This window comes from Schistocerca cancellata, chromosome 1 (assembly GCF_023864275.1).
Source record: "Schistocerca cancellata isolate TAMUIC-IGC-003103 chromosome 1, iqSchCanc2.1, whole genome shotgun sequence".
In the NCBI taxonomy this organism is placed as follows: domain Eukaryota; kingdom Metazoa; phylum Arthropoda; class Insecta; order Orthoptera; family Acrididae; genus Schistocerca; species Schistocerca cancellata.
The window spans coordinates 836,905,241-836,919,201 of NC_064626.1; the positions used below are offsets into that span (position 1 = coordinate 836,905,241).

At 46.1% G+C, this 13,961-nt stretch overlaps 1 protein-coding gene across 1 annotated transcript in view; it reads right to left on the reverse strand.

The window, feature by feature from the left end:
* The window catches only part of LOC126106768 (uncharacterized), a 170,526-nt gene that overhangs the window by 57,430 nt on the left and 99,135 nt on the right, over nucleotides 1-13,961 (reverse strand). Inside the window, exon 7 of the mRNA XM_049913183.1 lies at nucleotides 4,835-5,000. Within this exon, the coding sequence (XP_049769140.1) occupies nucleotides 4,835-5,000 (166 nt within the window). The remainder of the gene's footprint in view (nucleotides 1-4,834; nucleotides 5,001-13,961) is intronic.

The following is a 13,961-nucleotide window of genomic DNA, read 5'->3' on the forward strand; positions in this document are numbered from 1 at the left end:
ATATTGGTCCTATGTTAGGAAGGGCATCTGGACAAAGAAAAAAAGACGAAGAGTGACTCATCAGCTGCAGACTGTATTAGGTTGTTGCGTACGTTCGTAGCGTTTTCCCGTAAGTCTAATAAACACAACAGATACACTTAACAGAGACTATCGTCATCAGTAATACTATCTCGTTGACTATTTACAACAGTCTGTCATCGCTGGGGTTAACGTTTCGATTCCGTGACTGTAGAAATCACATGAAAAAGATGAAAATCTGAGGGCACAAGATCAGGTGAGGAATGACTTCCCAACTCATGTCGTCTATAGTGTTTTTTTGTCGTTCTAGCATAATGCGGGCTGGTGTTATCGTGGAGTAACATCGCTTCATGCAGTGTTCCTGCTCGTTCTTCTATGACTTGTGTGCAAGACGTCTCAGTTATTGACAATAAATGTTAGCAGTGTCCGCCCCGATAGCTGAATGGTCAGCGTGATGGATTGCTGTCCTACGGGCCCGGGCTCGATTCGCGGCTGGGTCGGGGATTTTATCCGCTCAGGAACTGGGTGTTGTGTTGTCTTCATTTCATCCCCACCTGGCGCGCAGGTCACCAAATGTGGCGTCGAATGTAATAAGACCTGCTCCAAGGCGGCCGGACCTGCCCCATAAGGGGCCTCCCGGCCAATGACGCCAAACGCTCATTTCCATTTACAATGTTAGCAGTGATAATTACGCGTCAGGGAAACGATACGCAATACACCACACCATCGCTGTTCTACCAGATACCGTCTTTTGTAGATACGCGCAGGTCTTTGTATGGGGAGTTGCTTTTTTTGTTTGGACTCAGAATTACTTTCTTTTCCTTATATTAACATAAAGTGACAATTTATCGTCACCAGTAACGATACAGGAGAGGAATGTGGTCAGTGCTGTTCACGAGCCAGTTGATGACTAGCAAACAGCTTTCCCAATTGTATGCAAATGTCACATGATGGGGGAATAATCATAGTCCATCACATTTGCCAGCTCTCCAACACACTGATGTGGATAATCGTGGATTAATGCGTTTAAACGATCTTCGTGAAACCTCGAAGATCTTCCTGAACGTGGAGAGTCAATAATGTCAAAACGACATCCTTAAAACGAGAAAAACGTTTTCTTGCGGTGTTCTTTCGAAGGGGGCTTATCCCCATGCGTGTCGAAAATGTTTCTGGCTGCCTCTGCTGCTGTCACCCCTCCATTCAAGTGAAACAGAATAATATGTTGGAAATGTTCTGATTTCTTCACTTGGCACTCCATTTCCTAGCGTTCACAGCTCCACTCATCTCCAAATGACAAAATGAAAATATGTAAACTCAAATAGCAACAGTGAAATACAAATAAAAAATCACATGCGATAAACGAACCAGTAGCAACTGGAATACCGACAAGCAGAACAAAAACCAATGAGACGCCCTGTTAAACCCGCAGGACAGGTTGGTAGTTTAAATTGTGGAAAGGGGCCAAAATAAGCGACTGTGAGTTACACTCGAACACACAACTTCATTTGTTTCACCAAACATTACAAGAGCGAAGAAAATTTAAAGAAAAGAAAACACAGCATTAATTTTTGGAACTTAATTACCGGCTGAATGCGCCATACGATCTCATGCCTTAAGGGCAAGCCCACTTTGATTTAAAATCGGCTAGAAGACAATAACGTAAGACTCAAACCAAAATCAGAAATGTAAAAGGCAAAAGGTCTTGTCTTAAATGAGTTCTTCCAGTTTGGCTGAAGGCCCCAACAATCTGACACCTTAAGATCAAAACAACTTTAATTTAAAAATCGGCCGAAGGCCCATCACTTAAGACTGAAACCAAAATAAATTTTTAAAAGGCCAAAGGCCTTACCTTAAAACAGTTCTCTAAATTAGGCTGAAGGCCCAAACAATCTTACGCCTTAAGGACAAAACAACCTTAATTTAAAAATCGGCTAGAAGCCATACAAATACAAACACCAAGAACAAATAAGAAAAGGCAGTACACCCAACGGCGTTCAGAAGTTTCTGAGGGTCGGCCTGAAATTCAAACACTAACGCTCTCTTAGGTGAGACAGGTCCAACCATTCTCGATCCGACGACAACCCAACCGACAGACAGTCAACGGACTCACTGACAAGATAACTTCCGCTCCACTCGACCAGCATACAGCGGGGAGTTCAATGGAACAACGTAGAAGGTATTGGCGCCGACAACGAATTATACATTGAGTTGTCAAACTATACACCGTGCTGGACAGCAACAATACGATGAGGAAAATACACTGCCTGAATTTACGTCAACGGCCAGGGAAGGTAACCGGAACGTTAACGGCCACAAGGCAGGAGATTCCGATGGTGCACTTCAGTTCAAAATAACCAAATACAGTTAAACTCCACCGGAGGATAGCTAAAATTTGCCTACTTGAAAACACACGTCATTGGTCGCGGTAATGTCTCAACAGCCGACAACGAAATCCAAACAACACAATGCGAGCCCGCATCTCGTGGTCGTGCGGTAGCGTTCTCGCTTCCCACGCCCGGGTTCCCGGGTTCGATTCCCGGCGGGGTCAGGGATTTTCTCTGCCTCGTGATGGCTGGGTGTTGTGTGCTGTCCTTAGGTTAGTTAGGTTTAAGTAGTTCTAAGTTCTAGGGGACTGATGACCATAGATGTTAAGTCCCATAGTGCTCAGAGCCATTTGAACCATTTGAACACAATGCGAACAGTCGTGACTTGCTGGTAGATTAAGTCAAAACTCAACTTTCGTGTCCAGGATCGGTGAGCCACGCACCTCGTAGCAATGGGAACAGCAACACACACTCCGCCCGCGCGTGGACGCCAAAAGCGGCCCCGGCCAAACTACGCACCGCCGAGATTTCCTCTCTGCTCCACGCCAATAGACCAACTGCCCAGGCCCGGAAACGGTGAAAGGAGCAAGTATACGTCGGCCAATAAGACGACCAACCCAATGACCAACCAAAGGTCGTCCCGCTCCAATCTCCCTCCGTCGGACAGTCCATGTGTGTCGCCAGCGGTAGGCGAGAACTGGCTGTCGGCGCCTCACCGGCGCTCCGTCCTCCGCATTCAAGGCTGCTGCGTCTCGACTGCAGAGCTGGTCCGTTCTGAACTGACTGCCAGACATACGACGACTCGAAAATACTGTCGGCGCTCCAGAGATGGTACTATAGTGCACTTATCGACACCCGCTGCTGCTGCCACTCATGGGCAAGTAAGGCGCCAGTAAACGGAACAAGAAAACGAGGCGGCAGTACCGTAATAGAAGATGATAAACAATAAATGGGATAAACGCGAGCCGTGCACGGCTCAAACAACTTACGCACCAACCTAATATGTAAGAAGTACACTACTGGCCATTAAAATTGCTACACCACGAAGATGACGTGCTACAGGCGCGAAATTTAACCGACAGGAAGAAGATGCTGTGATATGCAAATAATTAACTTTTCAGAGCATTCACACAAGGTTGGCGTCGGTGGCGACACCTACAACGTGCTGAACTGAGGAACTTTCCAACGATTTCTCGTACACAAACAACAGTTGACCGGCGTTGCCTGGTGAAACGTTGTTGTGATGCATCGTGTAAGGAGGAGAAATGCGTACCATCACGTTTCCGAGTTTGATAAGGTCGTATTGTAGCCTATCGCGATTGCGGTTTATCGTATCGCGACATATCTGCTCGCGTTGGTCGAGATCCAATGACTGTTAGCAGAATATGGAATCGGTGGGTTCAGGAGGGTAATACGGAAAGCCGTGCTGGATCCCAACAGCCTAGTATCACTAGCACTCGAGATGACAGGCATCTTATCCGCATGGCTGTAACGGATCCCTGAGGCAAAAAATGGGGACGTTTGCAAGACAACCACCATCTGCACGAACAGTTGGACGACGTTTGCAGCAGCATGGACTATCAGGTCGGAGGCCATGTCTGCGGTTAACCTTGACGCTGCATCACAGACAGGAGCGCCTGCGATGGTGTACTCAACGACGAAACTGGGTGACTGGCAAAACGTCCTTCTTTCGGATGAATCCAGGTTCTCTTTACAGCATCAGGAAGGTCGCATCCGTGTATGGCGACATCGCGGTGAACCCACATTGGAAGCATGTATTCGTCATCGCCATACTGGCGTATCACGGGGCGTGATGATATGGAGTGCCATTGGTTGCTCGTCTCGGTCACTTCTTGTTCGCATTGACGGCACTTTGAACAGTGGACATTAGATTTCAGATGTGTTACGACCCGTGGCTCTACCCTTCATTCGATCCCTGCGAAACCCTCCATTTCAGCAGGATAATGCACGACCGCATGTTGCAGGTCCTGTACGGCCTTTCTGGATACAGAAAATGTTCGACTGCTGCCGTGGCCAGCACTTTCTCCAGATCTCTCACCAATTGAAAACGTCTGGTCAATGGTGTCCGAGCAACTGGCTCGTGACAATACTCCAGTCAGTACTCTCGATGAACTGTGGTACCGTGTTGAAGCTCCATGGGCAGCTGTACCTGTACACACCATCCAAGCTCTGTTTGACTCAATGGCGAGGTGTATCAAGGCCGTTATTACGGCCAGAGGTGGTGTTCTGGTTACTGATTTCTCAGGATCTATTCACCCAAATTGCGTGAAAATGTAATCACATGTCAGTTCTAGTATAATATATTTGTCCAATGAATACTCGTTTATCATCTGCATTTCTTCTTGGTGTAATAATTTTAATGGCCAATAGTGAACGTCTCCAGTAAGGGTAGAAACATGAAATAAAAAGAGTAGTGGAAGTAAATAAGGGCGTAAAAGTGGAGTGTGAGCAGCAGCAGCTGCGACGCTCACCTGTCAGCGCGCTGGTGGACGGTGTCGACTTCGGCGTCGAGGCAGGCGAGCGGGCAGTCGCAGTGCAGGCCGTGGCCGGGAGGCGCCCAGCGCGGCGCCTGCCGCAGCCACTGGCCGGCGCTCTGGCGCAGGCAGCCCAGGCCCGCCAGGTCGCACTCCTCCGCGCCTGGCGACACGACACGCCCGCACACCGCGTCACCAGCCGACTCGCTGCACCTGCCCAGTGGGCGGCCCACACTGCCCGGCAACCGGACTGACACCTCAGCTACACTGGGGAGCTGAGAAGGACGCCTCCGGGAAGTGAGGCGGGTAGTGCGGAAATCTTCCCCTCTCTCTCTTTCCTCTTGTGACTGCTTACTGCCTGTGATACTGGCCGTCAAAAAAATATTTCTGACTTCAGTCAGTGTTTCATCATTCGCCATTTATAGACTCTCCATTTTGCTATTTTAGGGTTTCGTGCCTTAGTCTGCAAAAACAGAAGCCTTACAGAATCATTTTTTTTTGTCTGATAATTAAGAACCCTTTTTTCTCAGGAACGACGTATCAAGTGAGCCGGTACGGCTCGCTATTTAAATTTCGCCTTCTTAGTACTCGCCACGATGTCAATATCGTGATTGGATTAGAGTCTCTGGTCGCCGCATATCTTTGGCGAGTTGGCTTCCCGCGCGCAGCGAGGCGGAGAGAGCGAGGAAGAAGGGGTTTGCCAGGAGTTAGCTCTGGGCTGTTCGTGAGGAGCGACGTCGGTGTCGGAGGGCAAGGCCGCTTGGTAGGTGGGGCCCGGAGAAGCAGTCGGTTGGGAACGGAAAGCCATGGGCTCGAAGATCCTAGTGTGGAGGGCTGGTGCTGTCCCGAGGGCGATCAGCGTGTGGTCATTCGAGGGCTGAGAAGTGATTTCTTGGTTCTGCCCTTGGATTCCGACGAGGAATTACGTCAAGTTTGATGCATGAGGTGGGCCGCGCGAGATTAGCCGAGCGGTCTGGTGCGCTGCAGTCATGGACTGTGCGGTTGGTCCTGGCGGAGGTTCGAGTCCTCCCTCGGGCATGGGTGTGTGTGTTTGTCCTTAGGAAAATTTAAGTTAAGTAATGTGTAAGCTTAGGGACTGATGACTTTAGCAGTTAAGTCCCATAAGATTTCACACACATATTTTTTGATGCATGAGGTGAACATAACAATTCTAAAACGGCGCACGTCGGTGGAGTGTGTATCAGAATTGTGAGTGGTGTAAGCTTTGCTTCGGTACTGCAGTCTCCAGTTAGAGCTCTGCTTGGGAGGAGAGCTTTGATATCGGCATTGGCTCTGAGCACTATGGGACTAGAACTACTTAAACCTAACTAACCTAAGGACATCACACACATCCATGCCCGAGGTAGGATTCGAACCTGCGACAGTAGCGGTCTCTCGGTTCCAGACTGTAGCGCCTAGAACAGCACGGCCACTCCGGCCGGCATCGGCATGGGCATCTATTTAGCTGCTTTAAAGTTTTGGATCGAAGGTGGATCCAAGTGAAGGACCGAATCATTGCTTGTCTTATTAAGGAACCTAAGTCGGTCCCAGCGTGTTAAACTCTGTTATCTACAGTTATAACGAGTAATTGACAATCTCGTAGTGTCCACGAGTGAACTTTGCAGGTACTGTGGCGCGCGGGATTAGCCGAGCGGTCTAGGGCGCTGCTGTCATGGACTGTGCGGCTGGTCCCGGCGAACTTTCGAGTCCTCCCTCGGGCGTGCGTGTGTGCGTAAGTGTGTGTGTGTGTGTGTGTGTGTGTGTGTGTGTGTGTGTGTGTGTGTGTGTGTTTGTCCTTCGGATAATTTAGGTTAAGTACTGTGTAAACTTAGGGACTGATGACCTTAGTAGTTAAGTCCCATAAGATTTCACACACATTTGAACATTTTTTGCAGGTACTGTTAAGTGTTTGTAGTAGAGGAAAGATTGACTGTTCGTACGGCTCCCCCCATCCGAGGTTCGAGTCCTCCCTCGGGCATGAGTGTGTTTGTGTTGTCCTTAGCATAATTTATTTTAAGTTATATTAAGTAGTGTGTAAGCTTAGGGACCGATGATCTCAGCAATTTGGTCCCATAAGACCTTACCACAAATTTCTAAAGATTGACTGTGCAGCATTTCCGTCGGACGCTTATGAATCGTGTTAATTGCAGTTCACTTCCTATGATATTTTACGATTCTACTTGTGGCGCAATCGCCGATAGTATTTTCGTAATTTAGCTTGGGACGTCATTCTGCGGATTGGTGTGACCCTCCCAAGAGTTTAAAGTCCCAAATATTTTCTTACTGCCTTGATGAGGATGCTTTGCAACAGTTGTTAATTTGTCTTTTGTCTACCTCACAGTACTGCCGTTTGGTGCGGTGCGGTATAGTCGAAGTGTTCAGTATTCCCACCTCTACTCCCTCGCCCGTTTTAAGATTTGCGAGCCGCATCAACATCGACATACAATTCCAGTATGCAAGTTGTGTAAGTTGGTTGCCCCCTGTTAACGATCGTGAAAAATCTTTCCCGTGCCGCATGTGATCCTGAAGGAGAGCACAATGCACAACAGCGCATGACCACGAAGAAATCAAAAGATATGTATTGTAAATGTTTTTAATGGATATAGCCTCTGTGCTTGAGAGTTGATTTGTGTTTTTTTATTTATTTTGAAAGTAAAAGATTACATACCTGGTTAATTACAACATTTATGATTAATTGCCTTTGATTAACAAACTATATATAGGATCTTATTGTTCAGGATAACGAATGTTTACTTACTATTTTAAAATAAAGTTAACAAAGTTGTAAAATTTTAAAAATAAAAAAGAGGCTTTGAGATAAATGGGGCCTACCCATACTCCCCACAACTTCCACGTATTCAAAGCATTGGCCTTCGGGCGTTGTCTGATGTCTTCTCCGGTATCTACCCCGGCTAACGCCTGTGGAGCCGTGTCAAAATGGTAGCAGAGCATGGTTGCGATCATCCGTCATCTGGGTAGGGGGCATTATGGGGCGCCATTTCTCTAAACTCTATTAAAGCTCTTAAGTACTTGTCTCATCAGGACTTAGCATAATAATAATACATTGCTGAGTAATCGTTCTATTAGGATTTGAATAACGTTAAAATTTTACGTATTTGTTTTATTAAGATTTTTGTAATGCTTCATATGGCTCTGAGCACCGTGGGACTTAACTTCTGAGGTCATCAGTCGCCTAGAACTTAGAACTACTTAAACCTAACGAACCTAAGGGCATCACACACATCCACGCCCGAGGCAGGATTCGAACCTGCGACTGTAGCGGTCGCGCGGTTCCACACTGTAGCGCCTAGAACAGCTCGGCCACTCCGGCCGGCTTTTTGCTAATATTAAATTGTTTTCCAGGTTATAGGCAGATATGGAAGCGTGGAGTTGCCTAGGTCTAGCGTTACTGAAGCATAAACAGAATATGAAGCGCGTGTGCGCCGACAGACGGGCAAGGGAGACGTGCCTGAATTGCTGACTCAGGTAAAGGCGTCCTTGGAAAACTCGGTGTAATTTCTCCACAAGTCATCGGTGATGTAGGAGAGTTTTGTGTTTACATCGTTGTCCTCGTTGAATCAGCAGAGTTTTTTGAGAATGTTGCACCGACTGCTAAACGGCTTGCGCGTCTTCAAGCGTAACTGGCGCACTGGGAGTGGCGCGTTAGAGATTTGAGTGAGATCCAGCTTACTAAAGAGCGAGCGCAGGAGAAATTGCGGGATCAGGTTTTCGCCTTGAGGGCGATGTTGAATCAATTAGATGTTGAGCAGGTTACAAATGGGAGAGGGCAACAAGATTCGGTTGTGCACGGCCTACAGGAACCGGTAATACATGGGGAAACTAGATTGTCAGTGTGCGTGGGTTCGAGTTTTGCTAAATTGCCTCATCCCATGGGAATCTTGCTAAAGGGAATAAGTAGATTATCAATGGAATCGATTCCGGAAACTGAACAGTTGTCGTGGTTTTCTGTCAAGTTCGAACTCCACGCTGACGCCTTGAAGTTGCCCCAAGATCAGGTTGTCCAACCACTATAACGACTGAGCGATGGGACCCTCAGCCAAGTTATTGCTGAAATTTTGCAGGAAGGAATAGGGTTGAGGGAACTACGTAAGCAAGTAATTGCACGTAAGACGTCCCCACGTTTATTGAATGACTTACAACGTAAGCAATATTGGGGGGTGGAGGGAGATAATGAACCCTTGACTAAGTTCATCGAAAGTGTGACAACATCCATCCTAGTTGTGCAGCTACAGGTGTCGGAAACATTTTGGGGGGAGTTAGACCCGAAGACAGGTCGCCGGCCGGTGTGGCCGAGCGGTTCTAGGGGCTTCAGTGTGGAACCGCGCGACCGCTACGGTCGCAGGTTCGAATCCTGCCTCGGACATGGATGTGTGTGATGTCCTTAGGTTAGTTAGGTTTAAGTAGTTTTAAGTTCTAGGGGACTGATGACCTCAGATGTTAAGTCCCATAGTGCTCAGAGCCATTTGAACCGAAGACAGGTCGCGGATGACGTTTGCTAAGAAACCTACCACTTTGGGCGAACTCAGTGTATTAGCATCAGAAATTGAGAAGCTGTCGTATGCTGACAGTCACCGGGTGATCTCTCAAATTAGGGGTCGACAACCGAATTGTTTACTCCAGGGCGAGGTCGCGCCACCGATAATTTCCAAACAAAGTATGTTTTCGTTGTCGCCAGGAAGGTCACCTTGTGCGCGACTGCCCATATGATCGGAAGAAGCAAAAAAAACAGTTGACGGTGTAGGAAGGAGGGTACAAATACGCGGGAAATGATTCCCAAGCGTTTTCGCCGAATAGTGGGAGTTACGGGCACCCAGTTGCCTTTCGTGTGCACGCAGCTGAATCACGAAATGGCTGTGCTCTGCTGGTTTCGGGTAGTGCCATATCAGCAGTGGACTATCAGTGGTTTTCGGAATTTCGCACATTATGTCGCTTGGGTCCCCTGTATAAGTCATTCTGCGTTTGTCGCTCAGTCAACGGATAAAAGTTGGAGATAGTGGGGAAGTGTTCGGCTAGTGTGGGCATAGGAAATTTTACTTGGCCATTTCGATTCGTTCTTTCGTATACTTCGTCCGACCCAGTGTTCGCGCACGACTGCATCTGGTAGTCTTCAGTCTAACGATTGTCGCGCTGGAGCGCACTAGAAAACACGCAACCGTAAATCTCACTGTCGATCCCAGAGAGGCTTAACCGCTTGTTGTCGCTCCTCATAAAGGTTTTACTTACTCTTGTATCGACTGAGATGCAGTAACTGTGACCTCACACGCCGCAGCATAATTTTTACAGAGACTCGGTAATACGATGAAATGCGCATCGAAAACTAAAAATAAGCGGTGGCTATCCATTCTTTTCGTATAACAAAAGAAAGTCACATCTGAGCTGTGCCACTAAAACGTGAAGTGCCCTTGTGTTTCTCTTTACAGCTTTAAGAAAAGTTCTTTCCACATATCGACTGAAAATTGTTAAGGCGCCTATGAATCACGTGTATCAAATCCACTGTGCTACTGATCGGGATTTGTGTGAAGATCATTCAAAATCTACAGAGTGCTTACGGGAAGCTTACCTTGAGGGACCTACACACCTATAGCTTATCTATATAGTTATCCGCCCAAGTCAGTATCTTTACGATTACCTGACCTGAAGGTATTTAGGTTACATTTAATTTTCCTCTTAGTTCCGTTGTGAGTTCTGTCAGTTTTGTTGTTCCGTTCAGTGTTAGTACGATAAAGTGACAATGCCTGACATAAAAATAATAGCCGCTATTTACTGCATAGTTACAGCTGTGTTACTTCCCTGACTGTTTCAGAAAAGCGAATGGAACGTTGTTTATTTTATTCACTAAGCTTTTTGAATCGTGTCAGTCTCCAGAACATTGTACGCCACCGCTTTCTCTCTCTTTTTTTTACACTATTAAAATGTGAGCATCAAAGTTCCCGGAGAACAGGTAGCCGTCAATAAAAGCTAAAAGCTTATGTTTTTTCATGGATGTCGTGAGGACAAGGGGTTGAGGTTCAGATGACTTGGGACGACAAGACCCTGCGAGCTATACAATTACCGGAGAGAATTGCGCAGTTTATCGTCACGGAATACTCGCGTGCAGGAGAATGGGCTGCCCGAACTGCGCAGTTGTCTCTGGTATTTGGACGATTTATCGGACAGATATGGCGTTCAGGTGCGATAAACTGAAGGTGTATATACGTCGCACCATAGTTACGTGGCTTTGGGGGTGACATATGTCGGGGACAAAAATTCTGTTCTGTGCATCTGAATGTCCACACCACAGCTATTCTTACTCAGGCACGGCATTTACTTAGAGGCAATGAGCCGAATTCGCCACAAAATGCACATTAAAAAAATATTTTTCGGTTATGTGTTGTAGAATATAAATTATCAGGAAGTACTTCGAAAATTTTTCACATGTCAATGGTGGGTTCCATGTGGTTCCCAAGTCGTGCAGCGACCGTAAACCATAAAATTACCAAATATGCAGCAACCAATCGCAAAATCATGTTTTATTTATTCACTTTTGCAAATCGATTTCAACTGATTAACAGCCATCATCGGTGCTTTCAACCAATATGTGCCCTGAGTAGTAGTACTGCCTTTAGCAGGGCACATATTGGTTGTACCAACAAGAACTGCTCGAAAAACATTCAGCAACAAATATCTTCTGGAGTCGTCCGCTGTAAGGAAAATACACAAAAATATTTTATATTCTTATGTAACTAGTGGAATACTTGGGTACTGGAGTATTGCTAGTTAGTGTACGAAAAACATTAAACGAACGAAAAATATTATTTATTGCAAAAAATTCTGAGAAATCAAGTGAAACTTTTTCGTATAAAATAATAAATTTCCGGTTTTTTTCGGAACAATACATTGCCTGTTATGGATAGGAGTGCTATTATTTTACAGAGTATGGAAAGGTTCCTTTTCTCCCTTTCCTTTAAGAATGTTATTTAGTCGGCAGAATGGCTGAGAGCCGCGACTACACAACTTGAATAACTTTTCTGGATACGATCAAGGCTGTTGCTTGAGAAATGTAATGGAGTGTACTGTTATGGAGGACAGATGGGGCTCGCATACACTGTAGCACACAATACCGTGAGCTGCGACTACTGCTGCCTGCGTCGCTCGCTGCTGACAAATAACACAACTACCTCTTTCCATCTGGATTGACCTCCACCAATCAAACTCTCCCTACGCCTTGATGAATTCAAGGACTACTATCTTCCCCTAGTCTAACTATTAGCGTGGTACACTGGTCAGATAACCATTCCACTGTAGGCGTTTAACTAGTACTCTGTCCGTGTTCACACTGCACAATAAGTGAGGCGGCCAACACTGTGAACAACGCTTAATCGCGAGCGACTCAATATAGAGTATCACTGCGATTTGCTAACGGCAGTGAAGTACTGATGAGAGACCTTGTTCCTCGCTCTTAGCGTACACATACGAGCGCACTCGCTCTTGTTACGTGTTCCCGCTTCAAGAGCGACAACGGAACGGCTCCTTTTTCTGGAAAAATTGCAAGAATATATCATTCGCTGTCTTCCCTCACTCCTCTGGCTCTTTGCGTCAGAAATATTCCGCCAATCAGCGTTGCTCTTTTAAACAGGAGAATGACGTTTCGTTTAAGTCGACCAATGACGAAATATGTATCACCTCCGTTAGGTGTATACTGTCCTCCTGTGAGAACTCCGTAACTATGCAGTCGGTCCGCCAAAAAATGCGTCTTCTGGGTGCTCCCATGCACTGTAGCGGAATTTGCTTTTAATTCGAACACGGGGGTCGTTATCCCTTCGCTCTGACAAAAGCTGTCCTCTCTTTGGGCAGTCGCTCTGGCCAAAGTAGGTGTGTGTTGACTCACCCCTCTGAAGGGATGGGCCTCCCAGTGGGCTGGTTGCCTCTTCAGAAGACAATTCCTGTGGCCGTCATGTTGTGTACGCAAGCCTCGACTTTTTCAACCTCGGTGTGCATTTGCAATTTACTTACTAGATTTGCATATCGCTTACATGAATTCATACAAAATTGACTCTACCTTATCGAGTTTGGGTTCGAATGAAGCGCCTTGATGTGCAGAATACGATTGTGAGGACGGAATATGTAAGAAATGAAGGTCAGGAGACCACGCCACCGTACAATATAAAGGTAAACCAGAACTCTAAAGTGCATATCATAACAGCTAAGACCACTTGTTCACTAGACGAGACTTATTTCATTATAGCGAAGGTCAAGGAATGTTTGTAACTCTAAGGTGTGAACTGTAGCGCCCTTGTTTACCAGGCATCTTTTGTTGTTTTCGTTCATACTACCTCCACCCAAAATATGGAAAGCAAAGAGTTTGCAGCAGAAGACATGTGTTTCACAGTATCAAAGATGAACAAGGACTGATAACTCTTAAGGTATGCATCTTAGAGCCTATGTTTACTAGGCTTTCTTTTCTTGATTTGACCCATACTACGACGTCTGAATATTTGTCGGTGGAGTTCTGGTCAACTCTACATACAGGGAACATTCAGTACCAGTGATCGACTTCTGTAGTAATGCATGTCTGAATATCAATCTCTGTGCACTGGAGGAACAAGATAAAAGATTAAACGTAGCAACATTGGTACAGATAATAATCTTTTTATCTCTTGGGAAGTGTTTACTAATCTGAGAGATTAAATTACATCGTCGAGCAGTTACTTATATATGTGAATAAAACGGAGAAGCAAATGATATTACGAAATGTAAATGACATTATGTGTTTTATTATTCTCAGTTTCTAACAAGTTCGATGCTTGCTAATAGTGTTAACTTAATAAAGTAGGTTTTTTTGCAAAAAGATGTTGCTTGAGATGTATTTTCCTGTGTTTTGCAAACTGTGCGTTAGAGAGAACTGCCAAAGTACCTCTTTTTAGACATAAATGAAGAGGGCTGGCCGTTGTGGCCGAGCGGTTCTAGGCTCTTCAGTTTGGAACCGCGCGACCACAACGGTCGCAGGTTCGAATCCTGCCTTGGGCATGGACGTGTGTGACGTCCTTAGGTTAGTTAGATTTAAGTAGTTCTAAGTTCTAGGGGACTGATGACCTTAGATGTTAAGTCCCATAGTGCTCAGAGC